General features: G+C 37.0%; 1 protein-coding gene across 1 annotated transcript in view; it reads left to right on the top strand.

Annotated features, from left to right (window-relative positions):
* The window catches only part of STAG1 (STAG1 cohesin complex component), a 199,728-nt gene that overhangs the window by 73,083 nt on the left and 109,151 nt on the right, over positions 1-17,494 (top strand). The window contains exon 5 of the mRNA XM_055723474.1: positions 323-419. Within this exon, the coding sequence (XP_055579449.1) occupies positions 323-419 (97 nt within the window). The remainder of the gene's footprint in view (positions 1-322; positions 420-17,494) is intronic.

Genomic DNA, 17,494 nt, shown 5'->3' with positions numbered 1-17,494 from the left:
CACAGTGTTTGTTTTTTCAACACAATTTTGAAACTGGATGAATACTGTAAGTAGAGTTTTGAGGAACTACAGTAATTTCAATTTGAACTTGTGTTTATACAATCATAACACCAGAAAATGATGCATATAGTTCTGTTCCCTAACAATATTTGTTCTGTCTCCACCCTGAGAGAAGGTGTATAGATTTCTGAATTTGTACACGTGTATAATTGTGCAAAATAAATGCTCAGTTATAAAATTATGTTCTGAAAATAATAAGTCATTTGCCTTTAATAAAACACTTTTTAAGAGTCTCTGATAAGTATTCTTTTTTTCTTGACAGTCTGTGGTGGACGACTGGATTGAATCATATAAACAAGACAGGGACATAGCACTTCTGGATTTAATCAACTTCTTTATCCAGTGTTCAGGATGTCGAGGTACAGAACGTTGGAAACAAGTTGTATAGAATAAATCTGACAGTCATACAAACATGTATTAGTGCAAATGCTGGTAAAGATGTGGATACACATGGATTGCTACTCCTCATATGCATGGTTTATATAGAAATATTGTCTACGTTCAAGAATAATTTTATTTAAAGCATGTTTGTTAAGGGCCTACCCTTTCTTTTTCTCACTTTCCTGTCATCATCCTAAAGTGTACAAATCCTCACAGTGACACTCATCAGCAAAAGAAGACAAAAGATCTGCTAATCAAGGTAGGCATGCCTTTACTTCCCCTTTCTGTTTCTTCCTCATTTTTTAATTACAAGAATTAGTAGGTGTAGCTGTACCTTAACTTTGCTATTTTGTCTTTCTTTCTAGGAAAATGATAGGTTTTTTAAACCGAAGGGGAAGGAGTCAGGCTTCAATTGGCTTCATTTAGCAAGAAAGATTTCTTCTGGATGACTCACCCATCTTATTTCTTCCTCTGTAATACTTTATCAAGTCAGCAGCAAGTGGCCTGCCTTTTATACCCTATTTAAGCAGTCTCCATTACCAGACATGCGGCAGTCAGTCTTTCTAGCATTCTGTTGCCACACTGTACCTTCTAATGAATTTTTCATGTGTTGTCTTTTTTCAGTTAACTCAGCCTTGAAAACAGAGAAAGACAGAGCCCTGCTCCCTCCCTCTGTAGCGTCCAAAAACAAACTATTTGCTGTTTCCTGATGCTTTTTATAATTTGCCTTGAGTAGAGTTGAAAATAACCTGCAATTCCAAAATTCTTTTTCTTCATATTGTGAGTGATACGGGAATATACCTTTAGCATCAGAAGATCTGGGTAGAAGTCCCTGTTCTTCCTTCTTAGGTGAAATCCCAAGTACAGTTAGAAGCATCAGAGAAAAGAAATATGAGCCATCAGCAGCTTCAGCAACCCTTTTTCTTAGCTTAAGGAAGTAAACTTATTTTGTGGATGATGGAAAAGACTGAAGCTCTGGAAGCATTCTGTGAAAGGGCTGAAGCTTAGAGTTTAGATTACCAGCCTGTGTCAATGTCTGTACTGTTTTCACAGATCCCCTAAAATATTTTTCAGACTTTTTTGGCAGCTTATGTAGAAGTAGCTGTATTCTGTTCACTTCTTTTTTAACACTCTCCTAAAGGTGTATATAAAAAATCAACCCCACAGGCTTCTTTCTAAGAATTTGGGCAGCTTTAAACACAAGGGATCCTTGGCCATATGTTTCTATTGATGCAAGCTTTTGGTGGAGGCATGTCATAAATATCTTCATTCCCCTGCTGCTCTCTAATTTGTGCTTCCTTTCTTCCTCCTTGTTAGAGAAAGCAGTGCTCATATCTCAGAAGATTCGCATTTTTTAAACCTCTTGTTACTGACTGGTGCAGGCTGAATGCCCACTGTCAACCATATGTTGCTGAAGCAATTGCTTCCCAGAAAAACCTTTCGGTTATTGGCTGTGAAGCAGCAGCGCTTCAAGTGGCTGATGTCATTTACTTCTTTTTTTTTCTTCTGTTTTTTTTTTTTTTTAAATGGTGACTTTCTATCCATTTTTGGTACTCTGCTTTGTACCCTCAGGGATATCTGTCTGCTGAGCTTGCTTTATTTGCCTTCTCGTCCTGAACAGCAATGATGGCAGAAAGGAAGCAAAAATGACTTTATCCCCTGAGTTCATAGCATGTTTGGGGGATTTATTTCTGTGTTGGAATTTTTGCAGTGGGTACAGTAACAGCTGTAAAAGAGGGTTAAAATCCTGGCAAACAGTTCTGTTCTCTCCAGTTTCCAGTAATGTGCCTGTTTTCTAGATTAAGTAAACTTTATCAGAAAAGAGTGGATTTTATTGATAGTCCACTTAAGGCAAAATGCATACTAAGCTGTCCTTAGTGGAAATGAGGTACGGATATCTGAGGATGTTCTGTATTTTGTGAGGAAGACCCAGTTTCTTTTCCAGGGAAGTTTATAAGCTCTATTATGACATTTTTGTTTCCCTTTAAGAATTTTGTTGATATACTTGCTTGTTTCCATTTCTGATGAGTAACAGCTCCTTGTGAATTTCAATGGCTACTTTATCTTCCTAAATATTCCTTAATTTTCTTCTTTTCAGTTTGCTCCATTGACATCCTCTCAGCTTCTCCAGCCTTCTTTCCTAAAGCTGGATCTAAATGCTTACTGTTACCTCTAACTTTGTGATCATTAACTTGAAGGGAGGAGGACAACTAGCTTGGGAGGAGGTTCCTCAGGAAACTTTGAAAGTGATGCTAAGTTTATAAACCTACCATTTTAACAGTGCTTACAATTATTTGATATCTAGATATAAGTAAAATGCACTTGACATTTCTTTCAGAAGTTTTAAGCAGGCGAAGAGTGTATGTCTATTTTCTGACTTTAATTAGAAATCATTTAGGCACCAGACTGTTTTATTTAGCAACAGTATTGACTCTGACAAAAATACCTTTCTGTTTAGAGAAACATTGTTTTTTATGCATTTACCCCATTCTCCTGGGAACCATATACACTTGAATGAATCTCTTAGCATCTTCCAGCTGTGCTTGAGATGTTCCTGAAATGCAGTTGATCTCTTATAGATATGAATAAGCAAGCATGTTATGTAAATTATTAATACTGAAAAATTGTAAAAATAATTCTGGAGGTGAACTTAAAAGATCTGTGCAACTCAAAATTGAATAAATATGAACCTAATATTCAAGAACGTCTTGTCTTTTGTCAACTCTTCTGAATATCTGTTCAATCAGTTACTTTCTGTATAATATGTTGTGGTTCATACAATAATGTCCATTAAAACATGAGGGATTTGGCTTTAGCATGACCTCAGTAATCTTTCTGGGTTTTTAAAGGACCATTTGGTATAAATTGAAAGATTGTTCTATTGAGCTACCAAAAGCACTTCAATAATTAGATTTGCATGGGAGTTAAAATCACTTTTCATGCCATCTTTCCACTAGTTTGCCTGCTCAGTAAGTGTGTGTGTTTGCCTTTGCTAATTTTGATTACTAAGAAGTGAAAATAGTTCCTTAAATAATTTTTCCTTTATCTTGCTGTTTTTTCTTCAAGAATACCAACAAAAATCCCTGCCTTTCACACCTTTGTGTAGTCTTCTCCATGACGTTACTTTGTATTTCTGTGGCAGGAAAATGGTTAACTGATGCATTCACCTATTCACTTTGTGTTTCCTACCGTTTCAAAATGCATTGCTTCTTCTAGAGAGAGGATCTTGTATCAGGTAGTACCATAGTTAAAAAAGTTAACGCAAAAATACTTCCTGGAAAAAAAGAAAATAAATGCTGTTTCCAATCCTTGAAAAAAACAGGTTTGTTTGTTAGCGGTAGGTATATATTTTCCACAGTATTCACGATCTTTAAAGCTGGTGGTGGTTTATTTACTTCTTACTTCTCTGTCAGAAACTTAATTTAGGGTTTTGCATTTTTAGATAACAGGGAACTTTTTGTGGTAATGGTAAACCAATTTTTAAAATAACTTTCACTTGGCTGGGGGTGGAAGTGTATCCATACTCCTTAGGTTTCCATTTCAAATGTTGTGGTTTGGTCTGTAGCATTGTGGATACAGGTGTCCTCCTCTCTTGCAGAAGAGCTGCAGATCAGTGTTCAAAGTTTTATGGGATTTTTTGAGAGCTCTTTTCCATTGCTTGCTTCTTCGTGGGAACATCTTTTTGCTTTTTTCCCTCTCTTTTTTTATTTTTTTGAATATGTGTGTAAAGCACAGCATAGTAGGCTGAGATCTCTGAGCTAGCTGCAAGCAAGCTGAAATGTCTAATCAGCAATATGCTTGCCCAGGTCCCAGAAGGATTATAACTGTGTCAGTGTGATGCTGCATCTGGACTAATTAGCTCTGCCTCTCAGACGGAGTAATTAGCTCAGGTATCATGCTCTGCTGCTATGACAACCAGGCTGTTTCCATTTCTGGAGCTCCGTGGATTTAGAGCTGACTTGGGTATCTGCATTTCTGTCTGCTTTTGCCTTCTGTTATTGATATAAAACAAACAGAAAATCCCACCAGCACTCTGACCTTTCTACATTTTAAAGGCGGAGAGCCATGCTTGTGGAATAAATATTTTTTTTTTTCCTAACCAGAAGCAATTAGTGGTTAAAACAGCCTCTTAAGCTGTGAAGGACAAACCAACCCATTGAGTCCACGTAAGAAAAGAAGCTTTCTTTTGCAGGGGAAAAAGGTCTCTCGCATAGTTGAAGAGAACTACTTGACTGCTTTTGAGTATATAGTGAAATTACTCCCATCCTTTCTCTACCATCCCTCTCCTTCCCTCTCATCTATTTTCTGATAGGTAAGCCAGAAACTTGTAAACGCTTAAAGAGATTTTCAGAAGTGGTTTGAGCACTGCTGCTGGCCTTAGCTCTGACAGACAGGTCTGCGACACCAGTTACCAGCGGAACAAAACCAGTGGAACTCCCTTACTGTTGAATTCTTCAGAGTGTTGTAGCCTTCTCTGGATTACAAGGAGCTCTCCATTTAGGCAGTTTTGTGATTTGGCACACTGCAGGTGTTTTTTTAGGAGTAGTTGGTGAAGGAAGCAGTTGAATTTTCTTTATTTGCTGTTTCTCCTATCTTATTTTTCCACTCAAAATCTTCTCTTTAGATTCTTGTGTGGAACCAAATGTTAATGAAGAAATGTTCAAACTGTCACCTGTCAGCCTTGATTGCTGCTGGTGGTTAGGGTTGGGTTTTTTTTCAGTTATTGAGTTAAGCAGGAATCTGTGTGTGAACATTTTGCCCAGTGCTTAAAGCAGGACATCTTTATGGATTTTTCCCTTGTGAATCAGACACTTGGGGATCCACACTCTCTTCCAGCCGGAGCCTTGAATCTCTAATTGTTCCTCGCCTATTCCAGTAAGATCCTCTGAAAATTTCTGTGATTGAATGGTGCAAACTGAGTCAACAAGTGCAGAAGTTGAGTTAGTTTGCTTGAATGCAGGATGCGTGCTTGTTTTGATTTTTATTAGTGTTCTGTGCTCTCAATTAAGGGCAAGCTAATAGATTCCTCTTTTGCCAAGGGAAGTTGAAGGCTAAAACCAGGAAAAAGCACCATAAAGTGGCCATTGTATGGTCTGGCAAAGCATGAAAAAGCAACTACTTGCTTTGCTGTAGACAGGATTTCAGAAAGCAAATAAGCCAGGAAATAGTGTTACTTACTCTGATTAATAATATTTTAATAGGTGGTATAATAATTTAAGTGGAGTAATGGTTTAAAAACTGTTAGTCTTTTGGCATTTATTTGTACACAGTTTTGTTTTGTGATTGATGGAATAACATCATGAATAACACCATAGAATAACTATACAGATGGATGTTACTAAGCATAGAAATAAGACTGATTGATAAATATAATTTCCTTCAAATAGTCCTTTCATAATGAGCTGCAGATTGTTAGTGAGAAATGTTGCTGATTTTGGCATGTGTTAAAAAGCTTTACCTCTTTGGTCATTCATTTATTATTAAGGAGTTGATATCATAAAAGTTTAGTATTTTGAACAAATTAGAAGATAATGCTATTCATTGCATTGGAGGCTGTATTTTTATTAAGGGTATAAACTATGCTTTCTCCCAGTTTCTTCAACAAAATCCCTTTTTAGTCTGTGAGAAGCTGCAAAGTAAAGGAGTAGTACACATTAAAAAAAAGATATTTAAGTCATAGTAACGTCAAGAATTTATAAAATATTTCATATGCACAGTATACAGAAATAAATACACCCCAATAACCATATGACGAAGTTAAAAACGTGTTGTTAACCACATTCAAAAATGGGAAGACTGAAAGATGGAAATGACTTAATTTTAATTTTAATTTCATGTGTGGTGTAGATAAACCAGATATGAACGTTGTACTTCTTGTTTTCTGAGCCTTGAGGTCATTTTTACAGTGTGTTTACCTTGAAGTGAAAGCTTATAAAATTCAAACTGAAAATAAGATGCAAATTATTAACTGGCTTGGGTGGAAGATAAATCAGATTACCAGACATGTATTAAATGCTTCATCAGTTCAGTTCTTTAAATGAAGGTAGGTAAGGTTAAAAAGTTCATATCAAACACTTAACAGTTAATACGGTTTCATGGTGTGTGAATTTTTCTGAAGAACTACGAATGGTAGATACTTGTTGATGTTCTTGAAAGTAGAGCTTTAGTTTCATTGTGTATATAGTTTTTAAACCAAAAAGATTTTCAATGTTACTTCCTGTTTGCTGCTGAAAGTATCTGTACTTCTCACTTCATGTCCTCTTTCTTTCCTACTATTTTTTTTTCTATTTTTTAGCTCTTAAAAGTTTATTTGGCTATCGGAAAAACAGCTACAAAATTATTCTTGTTTGGTTTTTTTAATCTTTGTGTTTCCCTGACTCTTTTGGGGGTGAGAAGCCTTAAAAAATTAAAAATAAATAAATTAAAATTCAGATCTGAGAGGGTAAAAAAAGATTTGAAGTAGCGCATCACATTTTATAACCACTTGTGATCTAATGGCATCTTCTTCCCAAAAGGTGCATCCTACTACTTTCAGAAACTAGGGGGGGGGGAAATGCAGGCATTTGCTGACCTTTCAGTACAGGAGACATGAATGAAGGTCGTACATACTGGTCTGTGGTTTCAACATCCAAATGAAATACCTGCTGTATTGAGGTTTGACTTCAGTCCAAGATTCCACCCTATGAATTGGTTACAGGAGTGACAGTAATTTGAACCAAACGTATTTTTCTTTATTACTCGCTACCTGAATATATTGAACTAGTCATGTTTCAACTATGACAGCAGACCGAACATAAGCTGGCTTAAAATCAGCTGTTAACTACTTTATTAATATGAATTAATATCAACTTTCAAATAATTTACAATATTTTTATTGAATTAATTGATGGAACTTGCAATACTAGGATATTTTACAGCAAATGTATAATGTAAGTAAAGATAAATTACCTTTGAAATCATCGTCTAAGAGCAAGTTCTGCACTGCCAGTTATGTATAATATGTTCAAATCTCTGCTGAAAATGAAAGCGCTCCTTGTAAGAGTGCAACAAAGTCTGTGTTCTGCTCCTGTGTACTACTTAGTAAATTTATAGCTTGTAAAATTATTTTTGGCACTGCTCACTGGAGATAAATTGTATAAGGTTTTAAAATATTACTACTTGTTTTCCCCTGTATTCATTTAATTACATACATATTGATCTGGAAAATGGTACTAATGTGACTATGAAGTTACTATTTGAGAATTCTCTCTCAGATCAGTGATGCCTTAATGCTATAACTTTTTAAGAGAAGAGCAATAAATACCTCTTGTTGTGGATTCAGAATAGTTGCTGTCTTACTAGCCAGATGTATGTCATTGCCTCTTTATTTATGTTTAGCTTGTTTTCTGTATAATACAAATTTCTTACAGGAGGGACATCCCTGTATGAAGCAGATAAGAAAAACCATTAGTTTGATTTTTATTTTTTTTATGATATTGTTCTAAGACTTGTGAGCAAATTATGCCTGTATATGAGTTTGCGTCTACCTGTGCATTAGAAAAATTGCTGGATTATTTATTTTTAATTTACATAGATGGTACTTTCTTTGAAGACAGGAACTAATTATGAAGAGCAATCAAATGCCACTAGATCTTAGCACTTTTTTACTGGATTACAAACAGGAAAGGTCCTAATGTCTCTTGTCTTTCCATAGACGCAAATTCTGCGGAAGGTCGAGTCAGATTTTTTCCAGACCAAGGGTAGGAATTAAATTCCAAAAATTACATTTCTCTCGGCAAACATTGTCATTATGATTCTCCCCCTTTTGCATTAGGGAAGCCATAGATTTGATTTATTAAGTGCAATGCTAGTACACACTGCAATAATTACTTTTGAAGAGAAAAAGACGGGGATGATTAAAAAGGTCTGCATCCTAATGAAAAAGCCTTATTATTCTCTGGCACAAAGTAAGTGGTTAAAACAAATCCAATAGTCTCTTAATTTGCAAGCATTCAACAGTAGCTGGATATAGAAGAAAGAGAGATCTTGACTTCTAAAGAAGATGATACATCTAAATTTGAAAAAAGACGAAGTCAGCTCTTAAGCCGATACAGTCCTGCTCACATTCCACTACTACCTACTTCGTTCTTGGCTTATATCAGTCTGATCATGTTGTCTCAGCCATCTTTAACGTGAACCATGACCTGCTGAGCCTTACAATTTTTCACCTCCTTTTAACTGGAAGTTTTGGCATTTTCTGGCACTGCTAGGGACAAACCCATTGTGGAGAACACTGGTGTAAATGGCTTTTACTTCCACGTTGTTGTCTTTTTTGTATTTGCATCAAGCAGGAAGCATGGTGGAATGTATTTGGGTACCTGGAAAGGTGGAAAAGGTAGTTATACAAAACTGTTACCAGATCTTGCCGGAACAGTGGTGAGCTCCCTTGCCAGCTGTCTCTGTACCCTTGTTTAAGTAAGGAGCTGATAACCCCTAGCACAGCTGAACCTGGTTCTTGGATAACTGACATCAGCTGAGAAGTGAGCAGTAGAGTTGAGTTTCTCCCTTCTTTTAATTAACACCATTAGCTTGCATTTCAGGTTGGAACAACTGGTATTCATACCCTTCGCTTGTGGTGTTGGGTCCTGGGTATTTCAGTTCAAAACTGCCTGGTTTCATAAAGGGATGAACTCAGAGGAGTTATGACGTTAAAACTCCTCTTTAGAAATTTCTCTCAGGACTAGTCTGTGGAGTTTAATAGGTACCATCTGTTGTGGAAATGAGCTTCTACAAAGTCGTAACATCATCTTTTGAAATACCTTTAATGTAGTTTGTTAGATTTACCACAATCTCTATTATTAATTTTGTTTATTTCATCATTATTGAAATAAGTGTTCTGAATAACTTGTAAGGTGTGACTTAGGAAACTGTGATAATGGGAAAAGGGTCTAGAAATTCTTTTAGCAACTTCTGGGGATGAAGATTTATTGTAGCTATATCTAACTACATGGATATATAGCCAATATTGTTGTTGCTTGAAATAATCTTTTTCTTTTAGACTCTAGAAATACCAGATCCCAAAATTCTCAACGATTAAAGCACTAAACCAATTTTTACTTCAGATCTAATTTAGTATGACAAGAATACATTTGCTATTGACCATGTTTAATCCCAGCACAGACTCCTGGATCAAGATTATTTAGTCAACTGTATGAATGGAACCACAAAGTAATGCATGTAGCTCTGTGATAAGAGGTAGTGGTGATAAATTTCTAAGATAAAAACAAAAAATGACAGTGTTTTAAAAAGAATTGTTGATATTACAGAGTCATCTTGAAATTTAGTAAAATGACATAGCATTTTAAACTGCTGGAAATAAGATACCTGCCTAAAAAAAGAGCAGTTAATGAAAGACTAAACGATTTCCTTTGTATCATATCTTACACAGGTAATGATGGATAGGTATCTCAAGCAAAAGAATACTAAATACATAAATGATCACAGGAGATGTGTATGAGAAATGGAGGTGCAGGTTTGAACATAGGGTGAATAAGAGTTTGCAGAGTTTTATTTGAAATGCAGCAAATTGTCAAGCATGTTTTTAAGGGAAGTTGTGAATGCTTTTGTAACTTACATGCTGCAGCTCCATCAAATTACAGTTTTATTTTGGAGATTGAATTGAGCTTCTGTTTAGACAACTATGCAGGGCTGTAAATGGAGTAACTACAGAGTCCCTCGTACCAACAGTTTTGCTGTCACCCGGGTACAGAACCAGGTACAGAAAACCAGCCCTTCCACCCGCCACCCCCCCCACCCCCAACAAAAAAACGCTAATCTACTGATGTCCTAAAGATTGTTTGGGAAGTGTTATCACAGATCTCCAAAAATTAGGTCCTGACATAAACTAATAAAGTGAGAATCAAAACCTGATGACGTCACATTCCTGTTAGCTACATACTTTTGCCGGTAGTTCAATGATTATTATTCCTAAATTGTTTCTTTCCTTAAAGACAGTTTTTCTTCCAGAGACAGGACAGACTGGAGTTTTAGAGGTTAAATTTAATGAATTAAATAAGGTATCTAGAAGAGAACGGAAGATACCACATCCTCTCTAAAAGAAAGCCATATTGTGGCAGTGAACTGGCATCCCTTAAACATAGGAACAAAGTAATGTGGTAAAGCGGTTCTCCACAAAAGCTGTTGAGAAAATTGCTATATGGCCAACTATTAAAAGAAAAGACTAAATTTTCATTTTGGGAGACCAAAGCTGATAAGTAAGTACATCACATGGTTTATGTAGGGAAATGGAATGTCATGCAAATGACTTTAATTATGCAGTTGTGTAATAAGGACATTTCAGAGGGACCTAGCAGCGCTATTAAGTAGCATTATATTTATTAAACTGATAATTATAACAGGAGATTATACATAATTTGATGGGTCTAAGTACCCTTTTTCCAAATAGTTTAGCAGAGAATAGTTTTGTGGATTAGGTGTTTGTAGTGGAATTTCAACTTGTGACATAAATGCATGGCAATTTTCTGCTCTGTTGATTCAAACCATTTTTGCCCCATTTTGATTTTCATCTTATATTCTTCAAGTCAATTTAATTAGTCATTAAAAGTTACTTTTTTTTTTATTATTGATGAAGAAGAGGCAAATGCATTTCAAGAAAAGAGCATCTTTTGAGTTTAACAGAAGATTGCTGTTACTCCTGTGTTCTCACAGGCTGCCTATTAGACAGCTAGCATTTTGCTTGTGGTGGTGAAGACGAAAGAATACAAAATTTAACACACCAGTGAGGTCAGGTGTAGAATGGATCTCCATAACAACATGAGTAATTTCTTCCAGTTAGAGCTGGAATATTATTATATGTAATATTATAGAGCTGGAATTATTGAGTCCCCTTTTTCTTTATGAAGTTATGAACTGAAAGAAATAGGGACTCTCGACAGCTGAGGCATATGTGTTTCCCATTGAGTTCATACTCTATGAAGTGGCTGTGTGTACAACAGGGTATTTGTAGGGAGCTCTTTTGGTTCCAAGGATATTGCTCACATGACTTTAGTTGGAAGTGAGCTCAATGGGAGTCTTCAAAGTATTCACTGTCGACTTTTTTGATAACCAAAAGGCATTGGATCCCATGCCAGCCTAACTGCAACTCTAAATCAGCCTCTCTGATCTTGTTACCTGTGTCAGTTTTGGATTCTGAAACTGTAGGTGAAAGGAAACGACAACAGTTGCTGGGCCAGCCAAGTTGCTAAGTGACCTTTCCACTCTTAACTCCAAGTCTTGTAATGAGTATTTCCAGTTCTATGGTTTTACTTATAGTTTAGAGCCAGCTGAAGATTCTCAGTTCTTCTGAAGCAAGCATCAGTGGGGAATATAGTGGAAATCATTCAAATTCTTTTTTTTAGAGTCTTTGAAGACCAGTTACGTCTGATCTACAGTGATATGGTTATCTGAAAACTGTGGCCTAACAAAGCTAAAATCTTAACTGATTTTTGTGGTTCATGGAACTATAGAACGGTTTGGGTTGGAAGGAACCCTAAAATCATTTAGTCCCCCACCCCCCCGCCATGGGCAGGGACACCCCCCACCAGCCCAGGCTGCTCCTAGCCCCGTCCAGCCTGGCCTTGGGCACTGCCAGGGATGGGGCACCCACAGCTGCTTGGGGCAGCCTGGGCCAGCGCCTCGCCACCTTCACAGGGAAGGATTTCTTCCTAATATCTCGTCTAAATCTCCCATCTTCCAGTTTAAAGCCATTCCCCCTTGTCCTGTTGCTACCAGCCCTTGTAAAAAGCCCCTCCCCAGCTTTCTTGTCAGCCCCTTTAGGTGCTGGCAGGTGCTGTAAGGTCCCCCTAGAACCTTCTGCAAGCTGAACAGCCCCAACTTTCCCAGCCAGTCTCCAAAGGAGAAGTGCTCCAGCCCTCTGACCATCTTCGTGGCCTCCTTTGGACTCGCTCCGACAGATCCATGTCCTTGTTATGCTGGGGGCCCCAGAGCTGAACACAGCCTCCCGGTGGGGTCTCACAAGAGCAGAGTATTAGCAGGAGAATCATGTTCATTGACCTGCTGGCCACAGTTCTTTTGGTGCAGCCCAGGGTATGGTTGGCTTTCTGGGCTGTGAGCACACATTGTTGGCTCATACTCAGTTTTTCATCCACCAGTTCAAAGTAGAGAATCACATACACTAACGTACTTGCTTTTAAGGAAAGGAGAAAATAAATTCAACTGTTATGCCTCACTGGGAATCATGGTTTCATTCTGGTATGGCACCATTGGTAGAATATCAGCAAACTGCGTTCCTTGCAGGTTCAGATGAAAAGTGTCAGTTTGTTTTCATGTCCTGATTTGTTATTTGGTGAGTTGGGTAAGTGACCAGTGGTGGAGTAGCTTTTTGCTCCAAATTATGAGAAGATCGAGTTTATGGATCAGCAGCACTTTGATTTGTAATTTTCGAAGCAGCTGTTGAACTGTAAGTCTTTTCAACCAATCACCACTGAATTTTCTTCCAGAAGATGTAATCCTTTCCATTCATATACAGAAGAAAATATATGCCAGTCAATTCCTGGCACTACTTGTGGGTATTATAGATTGGAATTCCAAGTCCTGATTAACAAAGGAATTGTAAGAGATGCAGTCTGTCTTGAATTCTTTATCTGAGCAGAAAACCAAAACCTGCATGAGCTTGCTTGTTTGCTTTGTGTTCTCAAGATTTGTAGGTAATGTGATATTTTTTCTTCTTTTTTTTTTTTTTTTTGCTGGAGACTTAGTCTTCTTGGGCTAGCATCAAGATAACCCAGGTTTGTAGTTGATGCAGAAATTTGACTTACTGGTGTCATATGCAGAATACAGCTTATTCTCCCTTATCATATGATGTCTCATTGTTGAATGCATTTTTTGTCAATTTGTAACTAAATCCGTGGCTTAGAGTTTAATTTGTGATGTGTACATTTGTAGTTACTCATGCTTCTATCAAACAGATACTTTATTTTGTGTGTGTGTGTGGTGGGAGAGTACGTTTGAGCTCTAAAGTTTTTTAAACACTCTGTTTGTCCTGTCTTATCTGGTCTGCTTGTAGCTGCTCACAGAAAAATGTGGCAAATGGGAAAGATACCAGCCCAGGCCCATTATAAGCACTTGCAAACTGTTCTGTCTGATAGCAGTGAAGGATGTTCTCAAATTTCTTTGATAACTAATTTACAGACATTTTTTTTTTCTGGTTTCTATGGCAGGCTGTAACAGTAGGATTATACTTCAGTTATGTACTGTATGGAAAAATCCCTTGATTTAGCTCTCTGATACTGGCTACTTCCTTGGGATTTTTTTTGAGACATAACAAATCATTCCATATACATCTTCTCTGTCCCATATGGAATTTTGTAGAGGGTTCTCATAAACCTCTTTTTGCCACTCTTCCTTGTTCCATTCCAGTTATTTCTTTGTAATAAAAATGCATTGATTAAGATCAAAGAGTAAAATTACATTCACATGATATTTATGACCTAATCTTAGGTCCTGTGGTTCTTACCTGCTAACTCAGCTGTGAGAGCCAGTTTCTGTGCTAGGTTTCGGAGATATCTGCATTCAAATGAGGCCTTGATATAAACAGTTTGCTGATAAGGGGCAGTGGCTGAGTTCAGCAGTTCACAAGGTGTTAACACGGGAGTAGAGCTGTAACTGTTGTGTATAAGCTGTTTACTCTTGAGAAAGACAGGGTGGCCTAGAACAATTGTCAGTTAAACTTGGTATATTACTGTATTGCTCCAGTTGTCTGACGCTTTGGCCAGTGATTACTTTGTAGTGCTACTTTGCATGCTATGTATATAATGCCATAATTATGTCTTTTACCTCCTTAACTGGGATATAAAATTAAAGTTGGATTTAGTTTTGACAGTGCTTTCGTGAATGAGTAGTAGCTTAGTAAACTTTAACTCCATGATTACAGAGGTGTTTAATATGTTTTAGGCAGAAAAAAAAAAATCAGAGGCTAGGGAAGGAAGGAAGGATTTTAGCGTACTCATATTTAATTGATCTCAACAGTGTCCTAGAGTAACGTTAGTGTAGTACAGTATAATGTAACATGTATTAGTCTAGTACACTGTTTTGATTGTGAAGTGTATTTATTGTAGCATACAGTATTAATAGTTAACTTATTTGCATTGGCTTTGCTCCAGTTACGGTAGGTTATAAAATCAAGAACGATACTATGGATGAGGTTTAACACTGAGCTGTGAAGACGTGAGACAAGTTAGAGAGACACTGCAGGGCTTAGATTTAGATTTTACATGCACAGATGAATGCACAGGTGGGTGTCCCCTAACTTTCTTTCAGGGAAATACAGAATTGCTTTTACTCAGTGGCTAGTGTTTCCTGGTGCTCTGAAGGAAGATGAGGCAACAAGCTGCTCTTGGGAGGGGAGAGCATCTGCAGTCCTCACGCCCTGGTAGTGTTCCTCTCTGCCTGCCTGTGTTGAGTAATGCTTGCAGTTCATTCTGATTAGAAACAGTGAGAGACATTGCACTGTTTTGAAAAATGCATTTAACCCTTAGCTATGTTAAGACTTCAATCTCATGGAAACAGTGTAAGGTGGCAGATGTTTTGGAAATGGGCAATCCTTTATACTTACCTTTTTAGTTCTTATCAGCCTGTAATGACAGCAAAAAAGTACTAAATATGCTGGGGAAAAAAATAATTACATGCATGATATCTCAATTATAGCAAAAAATCAAGAAGGGGAAACTGATTCATCTGTAACAGTGAAATCAAGGATGAAGAGGTACACTTGTTCCTTTAAGTGTGGGAAAGTATAAGGCAAAAGGAAGAAATTACAGATTCTGAAAATTACAAGAAAGGAATGTGTTCTGTGAGGGCAGGTCTACACAGATGAGCTTAAGAAACAGGAGAAGAGGCAGGCAGGCAGACAGGTGTACATCCCCAGTGGTTTAGCTTTTCTTCAGCAGCCAAAGTAGCAGTATACTCATTTCGTCAGATGGGTATGTGGTGGGGCTGCTTTAAGCTGCTGCAGAATGGTAAAGCCAGAATATAATGCTGAACAGAGCCATTAATTAACAATGTAACTCAAATTTTAATATTCTCATCAAGCAGTTGTTCCATAGTATATAACACCCTTCAGTGTTATTGTGGACTTCAAGGAAAATTTAATGTGGGAAGAACAACAAAGCAATTACTAGACAGAGTCTGTGTTGACATGGAGTTACAGCTGAGGATGTAGTTATGCCAAAAAAAGTGGGTACTGTACAGAAAATTTAGCATAATGGTTAAACTTAAAAATGTGAGCATTTTATAGTAAAGATAACCTGGTATTAAGACTTGCAGACATCTTAAACTGATAATGGGGGAGAGGTAGCACTGAGAAACCTTAAAAGGAAAGATTGCCTAAAGGGCTGAAAGCTCTGTGTGTGGAGAACATATTCTGAGTAGTTTGTTACAAAGTACTGAGAAAACTAAATGCTCTTTACAAAAGAAAATATTAGCTGTAGGTTATTTTAAAATACTTTATTTTACCCAAGTATTGCTTTGTATTTTCCCACTTCAAAGATTTTTCCACCAAGCTGTAAGAAACAACCAGATGAGTAAGGTGGCAGCTTTATTCTTTGCTGCGTTAAGTGGTGTTTTGCATTTGGATGTCTGCAAAGAATAGTATTAGTGGCATGATAATTCTTGATGTATTTACAATTAGTTTGAGTAAAACACACCATTTCAACTGGTTCTCATATTAAAATTTGTAAGGCAGAAGATCCAAAATAATCTGAAAGGAGGTTGTAAATAAGGATTTAAGCCTTTTTCCAGATTAAACCTGCCTTACTTGCAATGTTCCTCTGTGTTTTTCTTCTTTCCTTTTTCCTTAGTGGTACTTGATTAATTTTTCCCCTTGAGTCCACTATCTTTGTGTTAATTAATGTACTCAGGCTCTTCATTCCCTCTTGTATTTCATCCATTTTTTATTACTGTTTGTCTTTCAACACTCTTTTCAGTACTTGCTGCTTTGTCACTTATGTAAAGTTTAGTTTTTCTAGTATTAGTAAGTTTAGGTGTATATTTTTTTAAATTTTTCTAGTATTAGTAAGTATAGGTGTATATTTTTTTAAATTTTGCTTTCCAGTACTCCTTAGTGAATCCTAGACATCCACTGTTGAGAAACAAGTGATATATGGAGCTTTCTCAGTTCTCTGCTCCTTCTTTGACATTTGTACTTATATTTGTCTTGTCAACACTTGTGATCTCTGTGTGTGCCAGCAGTTTATCTTTTCTCAGTTCTAAGGTGACGGTTCCCTCTTGCATTGCATTTTTAGAAGCATGTACAGAAATTTACTGATTTTGGTTCTAGTACGTGCTTGTTCTCTTACCCGTGCCAAAACAAGTTCAGAAACTCTTCATTGTGTTGTTTTAACTTCACTCTTAATATGATGCTTCCTCTCATTTTTCCATAGTAGCCAAGTTCCAATCAAAAATAAAAGAACCTAACTTTTCTTCAAGGGCTTTTTTATATAGGGCTTCATCTAGTTTTTCTTTGTAAATCCCTTGTAAATAAAGATCCTGTCTCTGCTCTGTAAACGGCTAATCCAGGCACAGAGTCATGGCTATAAAAAGATTTTGAGACAGCTGATACAATATCTGTGCCACTCCCTATGGGCAGGTTTTTTCAGATACCATATTGCATGTTTAAACCATAGCTGTTACTGATTTCCTGCTACTTCTTTTCAATTACATAATGACTATGCTTGGAGTACCTAGAAGATTTGTTAAAGTTCATGGGTGGAAACTTGAAGTTTTTGTTTTTGTATAATAGATAGATATTTGCAATAAGGAAAAAGCAGGAGTCTAGCCTAAGCCCTCTTCCTTCACCCTCTCCAGTGAGGAAGGGCTGATTCAAGCTTTTCCCCTGTTTCTTAAGTTTAGGGGGGTTTATGTAGCCAAAGGACAGTGTTACAGTCAGTGTACATGCAGTTAGCACTGTTTGTGTCTGCACTTCTGTAAATTCATCCATGAGACTGCAAGAGAGATGCTTGGAAAATGGAGAATGTGCCATTATCGACCATCTTTTGAA

The sequence above is a fragment of the Falco cherrug genome, chromosome 11, assembly GCF_023634085.1.
Source record: "Falco cherrug isolate bFalChe1 chromosome 11, bFalChe1.pri, whole genome shotgun sequence".
NCBI classification, from domain to species: Eukaryota; Metazoa; Chordata; class Aves; order Falconiformes; family Falconidae; genus Falco; species Falco cherrug.
This window is presented reverse-complemented; position numbering and strand designations above follow the sequence as displayed.